Source organism: Anguilla rostrata, chromosome 4 (genome assembly GCF_018555375.3).
Source record: "Anguilla rostrata isolate EN2019 chromosome 4, ASM1855537v3, whole genome shotgun sequence".
NCBI classification, from domain to species: domain Eukaryota; kingdom Metazoa; phylum Chordata; class Actinopteri; order Anguilliformes; family Anguillidae; genus Anguilla; species Anguilla rostrata.
Window position 1 is genome coordinate 30,819,213 of NC_057936.1, and position 14,869 is coordinate 30,834,081.

The 14,869-nt window shown below is 44.0% G+C and overlaps 1 protein-coding gene across 2 annotated transcripts in view; it reads left to right on the plus strand.

Moving 5' to 3' along the window:
• dpyda.1 (dihydropyrimidine dehydrogenase a, tandem duplicate 1) overlaps positions 1-14,869 on the plus strand; it is a 181,974-nt gene that overhangs the window by 123,004 nt on the left and 44,101 nt on the right. The window contains exons 16-18 of one of the 2 annotated variants that reach the window (XR_010329557.1): positions 3,207-3,250; positions 4,028-4,111; positions 9,638-9,758. Coding sequence is in view for 1 of the 2 variants with exons in the window: in XM_064332212.1 (XP_064188282.1) it covers positions 4,028-4,111; positions 9,638-9,758; positions 10,189-10,308 (325 nt within the window). In the remaining variant the exon portion in view is untranslated. Of the gene's footprint in view, positions 1-3,206; positions 3,251-4,027; positions 4,112-9,637; positions 9,759-10,188; positions 10,309-14,869 lie in introns of those variants that run through there. The other variant, XM_064332212.1, reaches the window with a different exon arrangement.

Here is a 14,869-nt window from a genome sequence, read left to right on the forward strand (position 1 = left end):
GCTGCTTAATATTTCATTTACTTTGTAAAAGCAGGCGGAGGCAGGTCATCTGCTTCGGGGAGAAGTCCTGGTGGAGGATCAGGGGATGGTTTTGGAGAGGCTAGTTTAACGGCCGCACTGCCGCTCTGTCGGGTAGGGGGAACTCGCTGCGGTTCAGCCCCTCGTCTTCCTCGCATCCGCGGCACTCTGTTCAACTACCTGCACAAGAACGGGGAAATAAAAGCCCGGTTGCCATGGAAACTCCATTTTCATGTAGCGTAAACCTTTCATTCCTTCTTTGAAATCTGTAAGGGGATGCTTAACATTGTTCCTTGCCTAAGGACGCTACTTAAAAGTTTTTTGTTTTGTTTTTTTTGTTGCAAAATAATTTTTTTTAACTGACATGTGACATATCAGTCTGAAGAACATCTACTAATTTCAGTCACTTAATTTCAGTATACATGTTCTTATCTAAAAAAAAAAATCTGATGGCTTTGCGGAAAATATGACATCGTACACACATTGAGCACAGGCTATAAATACTAAGTGAAATATTAGGTAATGTTTTAATTTGATTAGGTTTGGTGCAGTAAAGCACTGCTGGCGTGTGCCTGAAAACAGGACTAAAGCTCAAGACTGAAATGTACTGTATGCAGTTTGTGAGAGCAGTCTTTTCACTGCATCTCCGCAGTTAAGACTGTGTGAAATGGATGTGATGCCGCACAGACGTCTCACTCGCACGTGGAAGTGGTGGCATGAAAACACAGCTGCCTGCCTTTTTTCTTAGGCATTGTTAGCACTCAAAGCAGGGCTCTTGCCATAACAAGGCATGTAAATGACTGGGGAAAAAAACTGACAAGTGCTAAATGTTGCAATCAGGCCTTGTAGGAGCATTAACAGGAGCCCCAATAAAACGTGAAAGCTGCGTTTTAATCATTCCTAATTTTCCGTTTATGACAAGAGCAACATGTGGTCCCTCGGCTTCTGCTCCCGGCTTTAATGCGACTCCTCGTAAAGTGCTTTCAATCCAATCAAATCCAATCAGCTTCTTTCTGCGGTGACTGTAAATGCTGGCGGTCTGAGACGCAAGGTGTGGCAGCAGTGTATTAAGTCCCGGTGTTAAATCCCGGCATCCGGTGAAGGGCTTTGCCCTGGTCTTGTGCTCTGCTGTCGGAGGGCGCCTCTCGGGGGTGAGCTGGCCCGCACCGTGTCCTCTGGGGGCCCTTTGAAATGGGGATTTGCGTTTTTTTTTTCCATTGGATTTTCTACAGGCACACCTGGCCCTAGATCACTTGCTGTCGACCACGCCGGCCCCTAGACGCTATTGATTGCTCCTTCCGTACCGGTGTTCTGCTTTCTTCCAGTTAAGCCGGTGGTGGCTGAATCACATGTAATTTGTGTTGCGCTCATGTTGAGTTATAGCAATAACACGCTTTCTAAAAACGAGTCTCAGTCCGTTGGAACAAATGAAGGGTTTAGCTTTGGGTAACGATGTGCATCAATATACAGAGTGAAGCTGTGCCGCGTGTCCCTGGCCCAGTGCTTTGTCTGAGGATCCCAGAGGAGCACACCTGTGGAATAGCTGCTTTTAACAAGCACCCACACCACCTGCAAGTGCTACAGCTAATGTTATCACATGAGTTTCACAGAGGCTGTCTTGGGTTTACAGAGCCCATCTTGGGTTTCTCACGGTAACACTTAAACCCCCGTACTGTACCTCTTTCTTGGTGCAGTGTTTATTTATGGGAGGTTCGTGTATAGGGAAACGTCCTTATTTCTGATGCTAAAGCATCGCACGAATGCGAGCGTACTTCCGTACCTCTGCTTGGTCTGCCTTGGCCACCCTGAGAATGGTCCTGGCCCCAGCAGTGAAGCTCATAATTCAAACTTCAATTAGTGTAAACACACACGTACCACTGTGAGCCATTACGAGTGTATTATCTTGTTTTATTGTCTCAGACAAAGACTAGCAAACTGCAAATATTGGTTCTTTGCTGGGATGGTTCATATGAGCAAATGCGTTTGGCTTTGTGTGATTGGTTAAGGTATGGTGGAGATTCAGCTGTATAGCAATACCCAGACCTCCCTCTGCATGTGTTACCAAAATAGAGCACATGTTGTTTTTACTACAGTCATATGGCAACAGTTCTATGTGAGATGTTCTTTCAAAGGAACCTTCCCGTGGGGGACAGAATTGCCCATCTGACCAACACTGATGCAAATAATTGTACTGCAGGGATATATAATTTTATTTATTTATTTATATGTTTATTTATTTATTTACAGAACTGATAATCCATGTCAAAGGTAAAGTCTGAAGTCTGATAAATGTCTACTGAAGCCTCTGGCTCTTTTAAGGCACGCTATCTCCGAGTTTGCTCTCACTCGTCCCGCAGCATTTCCAGCTTCTTTCTGAATCGTTTCCTCCAGGAATAGCAGGACTGAGTGTGGAGCTGTGCTGTATATAAATATTAATGCAGCGCCGGCCCCTTTATTTCCTGTGCTTACGATCGCCTTCATAAAAGGCGCATTTAGAGTCATGCAGGCGAAAACGGGCATCCTCCATCATTTATGGGGCGAGCATCTACAGTATATGCTCAGGACGCCTGCTACAGTTTGTTTTAACACTCATGCTTGAAATGTCTTTCTGCTTTGATGGCATTGTAATGTACAGGTTTACAGCGGTTTCAATGAGCCCTTGGAGCCTCAGCTGGTGGCTGCTGGGGTAGGAGGAAGACTAACTTTCGCAATGAGGACACAACCGCCCCTGTGCGCATTTTTTCTCTGCTCTCTGGCCCGGATTTGGTTCCGTGCTTTTCTTTCTTCGTAAACTAAGCTGACAGTAATAACTATCGAACAGCCTTTCCCCCCATCCTTCACAGAGCATCAGAAAGCTCCTTACTGCGATCCAGAATGATAGCACTTAATTTTACATCTGTGTGCCTTTTATGTGGTCGGGGAGAAACCCCACTCCCCATAAAGGACTTACTGAGGAAGGGTGAAATTAAACATTATTGATAATTGGCTCTGGGATCTCCCCGCATTGTGTCCATTTTGTACCTGCATTGGCCTAATTGACCATGAAATCTGGTGCTTAATCCATGCTTGACACGAGCTCTACCACTCTTAAAGCTGACTGAGATAAATGGCTTTATCCTGCCACTTGCTCCTCTGCAGTTTGTAAGGCTAAAATGCTTATTATTCTTTTCCCCTCTAATGGCTGTCAGTTTGAGGAAAATCATAAATCTGTGGCCGGACTCAACTCTGGCAGGTCTGTAGAGCTTTTGTAATTGTTTAAATCCCTCTTCTGATGCATTTTAAAACCCTTCCGGAATTGTAATTGCCTGTCACACGCTTTTCCAGCTCAAACACTTTCAACTCCCCACTCCACCAGCATGCGTGTATATATAGCATCTTATTGGTAGCCAAGTGGAGCACTTATTTACCTGATCTATTTATAGCCTGGCGTTTTTTTTGTTTTGTTTTTTCTTGTTTGGTTTTCATTCTTTGGTATTGCTCACTATGAATGCATGACTCAGCACTCACATTGCTCCCAGTGACTTCTCCTGCTCTCTCATCATCAGGTCATTCCGTTATTTATTCATGTTTCCATTTGTGGACATGCCGTTCTGGTCGTTTTCTGAAATGTATTTGCTGGGTTCAATGTCCACAGTGTCACAGAATGCATTCGCATGTAAGGGAAAATGCTTTTTTTTTTTTTTTTTAAAACATCATAAAATAAATATTCTTCCACAGCTTCCACATTGTTTGATATCTCCTGTTGTTTAAAAAATCTGCGTGCAGACACAAATAGAATTGATATTATTTGTTTGTGCTTTTGTATATATATATATATATATTTTCCTCTCCGCTAAAGTGAATGTGAAGAACACATGGGGCTTGTCATGGGAATGAATTGCATTTTGTGATGCGGACGATACCCAGTGACAAACATGGAGGGTGACCCTAAAGGGCTCACACCCTTCATTTATGCTCTGCCTTTTTATTTAAAGAAATTTGACGATTTTGTGCACTCCTTTTTCTACAGGCCTCCAAAGCCGACGCCTTGGAGTTAAATTTGTCCTGTCCCCACGGAATGGGGGAAAGGGGCATGGGACTTGCCTGTGGACAGGTAAGGCCTGGACTTCGATGTCTGACTTTCTAGCAATACAGCACTCTGCACTTTCCCAACTACACACTCCTGGAACGGATGAATGTCACAATAAAACATGTTGGGCATCCTGAGAATAGCATGTTTTTTTTCCCTTCACCCGCCAGAATTCAGTTCTTAAATTTACAGTTTATTTATTTCAAATAGGTATTACACGAAGTTGGTTTTTTAGTCTTTTTTTGTTTTAACCTCATATTAAAATAATGTTATAGTAAGGATGTACTATCAGAGGACAGTTTATATGCAGTATACTCAGTTGTGCAGTTATACTGTTCCTTGAACTGTGGTAGAGTGATATGAAAGAACGTGGCGAGACAGTCAATGAAATGCATTTCAAAGTGAGCTCAAAGCAGGAGAATATGTATTAACGGATTTCTACTCCAGTGGAGCGTTTCTTTTTTTATTGTCTGAATAATTCCCCCTTTTTCCCCATTAACTGAAGCATTAACAGGATTTAATAATCCATAAATAATCTCCTTTGCCATTTGTAAACAATTGTCTTTCATGTGAGACATTTGTATTCTCATGATTTTGTGCAGCATTTGCACATCACTATAACTAATTCAGTCAGTGGTTACATATTTTATAAATGCACCCCTGATCATTGAATGTTAGATTTGAAATGTGTAAGTAGTAAAGTATAAGTGTTGACAAGGGCAATTTTGCTGTTGAGTCCAATGTTAAGTCCATTAGCAAGTTGGACATTGCAGTTACAATTTGCTGCCAACGTATTTTTTTTTTCTGACTGATAGACATTTGCTTAATGTTACTAAAAATAAAGTGAGAGTGCCATGAAATGAGGAAGGTTTGGTGTGGGAGGCATTTGAAGCACAGCATTTGTAAGCTTATTTAATTCAGTATTCTGAATGTAAATTTCATTTAAACATTTTGATATTGCTTGTCGTAGTCACAGTACTGCTGAGGTAGGACTGGTCAAGTAGATGGCACAAACCAGCTCTGCTTTTCCACCTAAAGTGTCAGGTTGTTAAAACAACAAAGTCATTAATGCAAACTACTGCTCCTGGGTGAGTGGATGAAAGTGCCATTTAAACAGTGGCGTAGTCCAAACAGAACACGCTCAGGTTGCTATCATTTAGCAGTGTATGGTAATGCTGATGCATTTCCTATGTGAAAATACAGGCCTCGAAGCATTTTCAATGCAAATGTCTTCCTGAAATAGAAGGAAATTTCTGTGGAGGCTAGCTGCCGGGAACATGTTTTGAATTCAGCACCCCATTAAGATAATTCTCCTGTTCCAGATATGCGAGAGAGGTGCTCAAATAATATTTTTGGAGTGAGGAATGGGAATGAAAATGATGGCTAAAACTTTCATTACACTTTTTTCCAAAATAAACTCGGTTGCAAGCAGACTGCGGTGTCTGTTTTGGACAGAGACGTGGTGCTGCGTAATAGCATGTCTTAAAGGCTTTATCTCGCTTGAAGTGGCAAAACAAAGGCATGATTTTCTACTTTACTATTCTAACTATTTATTATAGTCTAGGGACTAAAATGGTTCCCTTCTAAACAGGACACAATGCTATTTTCTTCCTGACCTGCCCGTAAATTACTAGAGTTATATCCTGTGCTTTAGATTTTCTGCTATAAGACATAAAGCTAATCAAAGTGCTTTGCCTGCAGGCAGGTAACCTCCCTGTGAACTAAAGAGAGGCAATATCGTTTAATCACACCATTTGGCACTTCTCCTCATCAGCTATGAAAAACATTAGCTTTGACTATATGGAAATAAGTGGAACATTGCTAAATAGCATGCTCATGTGCATTGTACCCACACACTTCTTGGCGTAAAGGTACACAATTTTAAAAGCCCCGCCCCCGAGCAGAAGATTTGTTTTGTTCATTATAGTATTTTTATGTAGGCACGAATGGCTACGCTTCAAAACGGAACTGTTTTCTAATAGATATGAAGGAATTTGTTATGTGTAACTTATTATTCGTAATTCAACGCATACTGTGGTTGTTATTTTAGCAGGGTGTCCACTGAAGCTCCTCATTCAGTGGGGTTATCACAGAAAGTCTGTTGAATCTTGCTCCATCCTCGTCTGCTTCAGCACCTTTGTAATTCTTATTTTATTCCTTTTATTTTCACACCAGAGCCTCCAATACAAAGCTCTAAAAGCTATTTTCAGTCCACCAAACAAGTCCCGGTGACCAGCTATTCCATCACTTGTCCTGCTCGAGTCTTGCTCTAACGAGAGCGGCAACCCCCCGCGATCTCGCGGCGTAAAATGTAAATTTCAGGTGTAACCTGCACTTCCCCCGCCATCTCTCAGCGGCCCTCACCCCGGCGCACCCCGCCTGTGGTAATACAGGTTTCCGCGCGGCTCAGCCTCCACCGCCGTCCGCGCCGCCGAAACTAATCCCGAGCCGAGGGGCTCACGCCCTCCGGTGACAGCGTACCGCGCAGTAAAAAAAAGAAGAGAAAAAAAAGAATAATAATAATAATCCCAACAGAATCTCGGCCCTCCTCCTTTAATTACATACCAGACCTCCCCTTTCGCCGCGTGGCCCCTTGTCGGATATTTGTGTCGGATCAGCAGGCTCCGCGTTCAAAGTTTCGGGGGGTTTTCGTTTTACGGCTGGCGGAAAAGCAGAAGGAAAATATTGAAATAATAATAACCTTTAGAGTAGCGTATTCGCCCGCGGAGGGCTACGCAGGGCCCCAGCTCTCAGGGAGGTGCGCTGAGGTAAGCCGCGAGCTCGCGTTTGTCCGTGTGCCCCCTAACGAGGGCTCGCAGCGCTGTCCCTGCGTAAGCGCGTGAGCGAGGTTCTTACATACGCTGCCAGGTGGTCCGTTTTTTTGAGTCAGTTTTTTTTTTTTTTTTTTTTTTAAGGAGAGTGAACAGTCTGCCCTCCTTTTGTGTTCATTTTTTTTTTTTTTTTGTTTTGTTCAGAAAGGGAGAACGCTGAGAGGAGCAACAGATAGAGAAGGGATCGCCGGTCAGAGGGCGAAATGACAGGGGATCAAACCCCCGCTCCTGTGGAGGTGGGGGGGGGGGGGGGGGATTTGTATATGACGTACGGACTGCGCCACACTTCTCTCCAGAGTGAGATGTTCTTAAGTGCAACGTGCGGAGGGATCGGACCGGGCCCCTGTCCACCCCATTGTCTCCTGGTCTTGAATGGCCGTCAGAGGCTGGCCTTTAGCGGGCTAATCTGGCCGTGTCTCAGAGGGAGAGAGCCCCCTCTGCGGCGACACAAAGTTCTAACAAACAGCATCTGTTTCCACTGCTGGTGCCTGGCGGAAGGCCACGCTCCCCTCCCCCCACCTCGCGTTATCGCGGACGTAATGCAATTTCCCATGGCTCTGCTGGGGGAAGGGATGTCGCGTGCGCGCGCTTTTTTGTGTACGCACGGGTGTGTGCGCCCGGATGTATTCACGCGCTGTGTGACACAGTCGCACTGTACAGCTGAGAAACTGTAAGGAAACTTCATTTTCTCAAGATGGCTGGAATCCCTGCAGGACAGCCTTAGAAACCCTCTCCTTGTAGTAATCTAGTGCTGCCAAAACCACTGCAGTGCTGACTTTTTGCGTGTCTGTATTTTGAATCTAGTACGCAGAATTTTTTCAGCTGTCCCACTGCAGTGCTACCAACTCCTCAAAAGAAATTCCATTTCATATTTAGATACGGTGAAAGCTCTGCATGTGGTAAAAGCTCTCTACATCACAGCAATGTTCTCTTTTGTTGCAATAAAACACAACAGAAACAAGCATTTCAAATATCATTTCAACATTGCTTAAAACATTTAACCAATTACATTATTATTATTATTATTAATAGTAGTATTATTATTAGTATTATTGATCATAGTAGTACTTGTTGTCATAGTAGTATTAGAAGTCATTTTATTACTTGTTATTTTATTATTATTGTACTTCCAATATTTTACAGTGTGAAAGCTCTAAAGAAATAAACAGCACCATTAAGCATCTGTGGGGAGCTAAGATTACCGCTCCTTTCAGCCACACAGATGGGAGTGGAACAGCCGAATCCAGCGTTTCAGTCTTGTTTATCCTCTTTTTAAGTCTGGAATAAATCATGGCAAATTGCTGTGGGTGACACTTATACAAGTGCATAGATCGAATATCTTCTCAAAATCCTGAGAATGAATTTCATAGTCTCTGGCGGAGTAACCTTTCTTGTCCTCCTCCCTGCCTTTGGAATACATTTGGCATATTTTAAACAGGAATATGCTTTCCCTACATGTGAGTAATGTGCACTTCCAAAGATACGCAACATTCACTTCTTATCTGTCAATAAATGGCTGAGAATGTTTAAGAGATGCCATTGAACCCCACTGCAGGACCAGGTACGGTATATTGAAGGTGGAAATATCTCATTTTCAACAGTCTCTTCATACAAATCAATTTTAGCTCACATGTTTCAAATCAAATGTTATTCAGCGCTAACCTTTAGCCTATGTTGCTCTAGAGCTGACCCCAAGGCTCTGGTTCATACAGAGACCTTGTAAATCTCAATTCTTTATACACGAGAGCAAAAAAAAACATCGCTCAGGGGGATATGTGCCAACAGTTATTGGATGTGTCAAAAACGAACCCTATTTTGAGAAAAAGAGAGAGTTGCTGAAGTGAAAAAGCGCGACGGGAGGCACTGTAACCTATAAATTGACAAGTTCCCATAGAACAGTATTTAGATTTTTTTCCTTTGCTGCATTGAATGCACTCTCTTAAAGGGTACACGTAAAAGGAAGCATAAAAAAAGCAATGTGATGTTCGACCCCTGAGCGCGTGTGGCTTTGTGAATATATATTCTGTGTTTTCCTGTATATAAAAGGCACAGAGCTGTGTTTCATTTTGATGGACGTGCGCAAGTCATTGAACGCTGAGAGCTTTCATTTGCTTCCAAGAGTTGGCTTGGTGTGGGTGCTTTGCCTCAACTGAATTAGCAATCAGCAACCTGTTTCCAAATAACAGGGACTGGGAAGCGGCGCTCGGGCTGGGAAATCCTGTTTCATTATTCATTAGATTAAATGGAAAGATCACAATTAAAATAAGAGCTAATGTCAACGTTCTGCCTCGCCGTTCAAGAAGAGCTGCCCACTTCCTGCCGCCGCCGCCGTCGCGTTCCCGCCTCAGCCTCGTTCTTGATGTTTGCTTTCGCCTTCATCTGCAACGGCCTTCGTCTGGCATTCTTCTGCAGCGGCACAAAGGCCCGCGCTATTACCGACGCGTACGGAAGCGCAGGAGAATACAGAGCCCCGTGTTTGTAGCGAATAGCTTTAAAGAGTTTGAAAGAAGAGTAAAAATGTCTGCGATTCCGCTCGACGCTGTGGCTTCCTGTGATCCGATGCGCGCGGTTCCCGTAATAAGCCGCCCCGAATGCCTCTCTCTGCCCCACGCAGGCGCTGACAGATTGGCGGCATTAAATTCTGGTGCTTTCCTCGATGTGCAAAATACAACCACGATTAGTTTAGCGCTGAGTCCCTGTAACTGACCCATTTGAACAGGATCCGGAGCTGGTGCGGAACATCTGTCGCTGGGTCCGGCAAGCTGTCACCATCCCCTTCTTCGCCAAGCTAACCCCCAATGTCACCAACATCGTGGACATCGCCAGGGCCGCGCATGAAGGTAGCGGGCCCCTTATGTAATTACTGGCTGCGGAAGGAGGGTGATGCGGAGATCTCATGTATTCTGTTAATATCATGCAGCATGAAGCCTAAAGATTGCAATGCATCATACCAGCTGGAACCAGTTTTACTACTATAATGTATGTGTGTATGTTTTTAGATATGTATGTGATATATGTATACATGACACATGTAATATATATTATGTAATTGTGTGTATTAGATTGTTACATTTGTTTTTAAGTGGGTTGTTACTGAAAAAATAATTATTTGGCAAATGAGCTCCGCTGCATTCCCAATGGAAAGCCTTCATTACTGTGCAAGAGTCATTGTGCCCCTTGTCTGCGGATGGGGAGGGAGGCATGCATTCGGAGTTTGGCACCTCTTACACTCTCCCCTCCTCGGTTTAACCACTAATGCCGTCCATGCAGGTGGCGCAGATGGCGTTACAGCAACCAACACCGTCTCGGGGCTGATGGGACTGAAAGCAGACGGCACACCCTGGCCGAGCATTGGCCAAGGCAAGCGGACCACATATGGCGGCGTGTCTGGTAGGTGTCACCTCACTCACTGCTCGCTGTTCCCTAAGAGGCGGCAGAGCCTCACTCGGGGGGCGGGGGGGAGGGGTTGGGGGGGTTGGTTGTCTCCAGTATTGTTCAGGCTTCCACCGGTCAGTGCCTCGAATAGAAGTGACAGATGGAACAGATTGAGTGTGAAAGTGCTGGTAATGCATGCTTTCTCTGCAGTGATGAAAGAGTGGGTACTGTAGAGCGAGAGGCAGGGAAAACACAATTTGTGCCTGCTCTCGTGTCCACGCTCAGGCTAAACTTACCATCCCCCTCCCCCCCCCCTCCCTTTTTTTTTTTTACTGTGCTCTATTGTTGTAAACCGTTTTGTTTAAACAGCACGGTTCTTCCTCTATTTATAAGGTGATTCGTTGCTGATTTGGAATCCATGGGAATTATGCTTCCCAGTCGTCCTAAAATGCCGTTCTATAACCATGGCCCTATGTAAATGTATGGACTATAGAAAACTGCGTTCAATAGGCTCCTCGGGCTCCCCTGACGGGGCCTACACGTGCAGGCTGAGCAGTAATGCTGCACTTAGTAATGCGAGTCACTGGGGAAATCATTGATGAAGTTCAAACATAACACGGAGTGCATTTCCATGCATTAGTATTACTGTATGTGTACACCTTTGAGCCTTCAGCTTTATGCAAATGTTTAAAAAATGCATTCAGTAAACTGCACACAGCACAATGTAGACTAGACATTTTGCAATGTGAAATGTAGCACATTTTGCTTGAAAGGGAGCCTGCTCGCCTGTTAAAGCGGTAAGAGTTTGTGCTATATTTAGAGATTTTTCTTTTTCGTTTTTGTTGTCATTATGAGCATTTTGATTTTTGCTCATCTTTGTAAGAGTTTATTGCGAGCGACTGTGCATGACTGGAAGCCGAGAAGATCACAGAGAATAAAACGTGCCGCGGCATAGATGTGCTTTCTCTCATGTACAAAGCCAGTATCAATCATTTCCCCAGTGATTGCCAGTTTACTAAGTGCAGTGTTACTGGTGCTCAGACAGCTGTGGTCTGTTAGGTGAGAGAAGCCTTGGAAAAACTTAATTCTGCTGAGCCCTTTTTCTTTTTCCTCTCGTCCTGTGGGGCAGGCTCCCTTTGTTATCCGGGAGCAGAATATGGTTGATGTGTAAGAATAATGATTTTGTTCAGTCACTCGTCTGGATAGCGACAATCTGGATGAGAATTCACGGAAGCATTGCGTTCTCGGAGTGTCCCTGCCGGTTTTATCTCAGCTGCAGCGCCCTGTCATGCACTTGCTGCCTTTGACAGTGGGATTTTTCTTTTTCTTCTTTTAAAAAAAAAATTCAGCATGAATCAAGAGTCTTTTATGTAAGGGAAACCTTGAAATCCCATGAAAGATGGGTTTTGTGACAGGAGGATGTGCTGCGATTGGCTTAGACATTGTTCTCCAGTTCAAGCCATACAATCCACTCATTGGTTTTCAGTTAGCCTTTAGCGCTTGCCTGTGTTGTGTGGTGGTAGAAGGGGGTGGGACCAAGTGTAACATGTGACTAATTGCTGAGAAAATGCGGTTTCTGAAGTTAGTTTCCTCTTGCGGTAAGTTAGTAGTACCTCTTCGAGTTTCTTTTTGAATATTCTCTCTGGTGTGTGCAGAAGAGGGAAAGGGAATGATAATGTGTGGTTTGGATCTTAAGTGCTGTGTTTTAATGGCAAGTCTTGAAACAAAGAGAGTCTTGTCGCTATGGGACAGACATTTTTTGTCAAAGCATACAGTAGCTCTTCACTAAGACTTAATAAAAGCAAGAGTTTCCCTATTCTTTTTACAGCGGCACCTTTTTTCTACAGAGACTAAATGCACCATTGATCCTACAAGAAGAATTTCTTTTGAACTTGACTTTAGGTTTGATAAATTATAATATATGAGATATCAATACATTCTAAGGAGTGAAGACATTATGTCAGACATGGGCTTTGTAAGAGGTCTCCACAGCCGGTGATGCTGCATCAGTTGTGTCTTTTCTTCACAATTGGTCAGACTGAATGCATGTAGTCGTACTTTTTTGAAACAATCAATCTTGCTGTGCTGGTGTCTCCAGCATTGCTGAACTATGAGAAATGAAGTTCAGGCCCTTTTTGAAAGTCATATATTCTCAATCAGAAGACAAGGGGCCAGACTATCAGTACCAAGGCAGCATTCTTCACATTTAAACTTTACAAGACCTGTACAGAACATATTAATTTGTTTGCTCCACAAACTTAGGAGCAGTGTTGCCTAGAAACTGTGCTGAAAAGATAACACCGGTAATTTTTTTCATTATCACTAACATATCATATGCAAAGACCAAACTGATAGTGTTTCTGTCCAACTCTCAATGAATTTATCCTGTGGACAATTATTGTCCATCTAGCCAACGCTGATATACCATTGTTAACAAGTCAATGAGATGCTCTTGAACCAGGCCTTTGTACTTTTTACTGAAAGAACTTCATAAAGTGACCAAGATTGCTTTCTCAATATGTGGAAAGTATTTTGGCGTGGCACCAAAATACTGAAAATTGAACGCCATCGAAATTAACAGTCTTCTCTGCTTTGAAGTAAATTTGATTAAAAAAAACTAGGCTGGCTATGTTTTTCGTGATATAGGTAGCATTTTCTGAAAATGAAAATATGTCTTTCCAAACTGTATTTAATAACGTCAGCATATACAGTAACTGAAATTAATTGCTTTCCTGGTTGAATGCTAAATGGGGGAAATACCAAAAAGTACTCAGAGTTGGACAGAAAGATTTTCGGTTTTGGTATTTTCATAGGATATGTTGATGAATACTGAAAAATGAAAATTACCGGTGTTATCCCTTAATTCGTAAGTCAGGAGGTGCCAAAACAAGAAGTGTCCATGTAAACGAGGTAACCAAAGTTTCTCAGAGGTCCTGGAACACGAAAGTAAAATAAATGATGCTCGGCTTTTGTGGATCGAGGATTTCCACTGACTATCATAGATGCAACATTTACATTTTTTTTTCAAGAGTTGCCGGAACCACAGACATAGTTCCAAAATGCGGGCGGGCCAAAAATGAGAGGATCTGACACGGATCCGACACTGCCTAGAGGGGTAACAATTCCCCGTAGAAATGGACCTCATTTTCCCCCTTTATAAGAGAGCCACAGCTGCCATTATTTGCCTGTATTTTCCTCCATCCACATTTTTCCCTGTGCAGTTCTTACCAGTAAAGTATTAGCCTGTGTTGTTTCTGCTGTTTTCCCACACCATCCACCACATGTGGTGTCTCCATAAGGTAGATCCCCGCTACTGAGCCTCCCTGCACCTGGATGCAGGTGAGCAGCTCTGCCGGCCTGGACCGGCACTGAGCGCCCCCTACAGGCACTGTTCCTAACAGGCCATCCCCGCCCTGGCGCACGGACCCTTCATCAGCTCCCTCACGCCCGGCTGAACTCGGGCGGGAATCGCGGGACGTCCCCGGGCCAGGCAGACCCTTTGGCTTCCCCTTAGGGATCGAGGCCCAGCCCGGCCCGCGGTTCCAGCCTTTTCCCAGTTACGGAGGCGCGCACCCTCCAGGGCTCCACAGGCCAATGATGCAATGCGATGCACAGGCACTCTCCACATCAGAGTTCTCCCCCACGGCCGTTCAGCAGGCTGGCACAGGGAACCTGCTTAGCGCAGTTAATGCAGCAAAGACCCATCTCCAGGCATAGCTGCCTTCCTGATCCACTAACTGAAATCCCAGCCCCACATACTTTCAGAAGTGGTATCGCGCTCCCAAAAATGGATTTGGCTATTTTTAGAAAAAGTCAGGTAGCCAGACTACACTGCTAGTGGGATTTCATTCATATAAATATCAGGTTCTTTTTATAATTAAGGTAGAATATCAGGAGAGAAAACTTAATTTTTACAAGAGATTATCAGATGTTGAGAGATCTCTTTTTTGTGCATCCAATAACAAGTATTTACTCAGAAAGAAGTACTTGGAAGTTCTATCATCTTTATTTTGTCTTTGCTTTTCCACTGTATGCCATGTACTGATCCATCTTCATTTGCAGACAACACTTGTCATGGAAGCAAGCACTGTCACACAAGCATAACAGTGCGTATTAGAGAAGCTTAGGGTACATCAGAAACTATGGGGCTACAGTGAGAGATGTGGCCAGCTGTGTTGAAGGAACATGCCCCTTGTTGTGTCTCTGCTAAAAATAAATCAGAGAATGCGCTGCTGTTCTGCTAGGATTCAAACTTAACTTGCATCAGTTTCCGTTAGGCTTCAGCACAGCGCTGGCCCACGTGTTATTCAGCTATTATAGCCTTTTTTCAATAATTCATGTAAATGTGTTTTTTTTATTACCACGAGACATGGAATTTTTATAAGGGCTGTAGCTATCATATTCACATTTCATTGCTGTTGCATAGTTAATGCCACTTACGACACAACCCTTTACGCTCAGCGGCCGGCCGCGACGGCGGCGCGGTCCGCGCACGCACGCTCGCTCGCGCGCCGAAACGCGGCGCGGCCCCGCTACCTTCCCCCCATCCCCGCGCCTTTCATTTCTTACTCGGGAG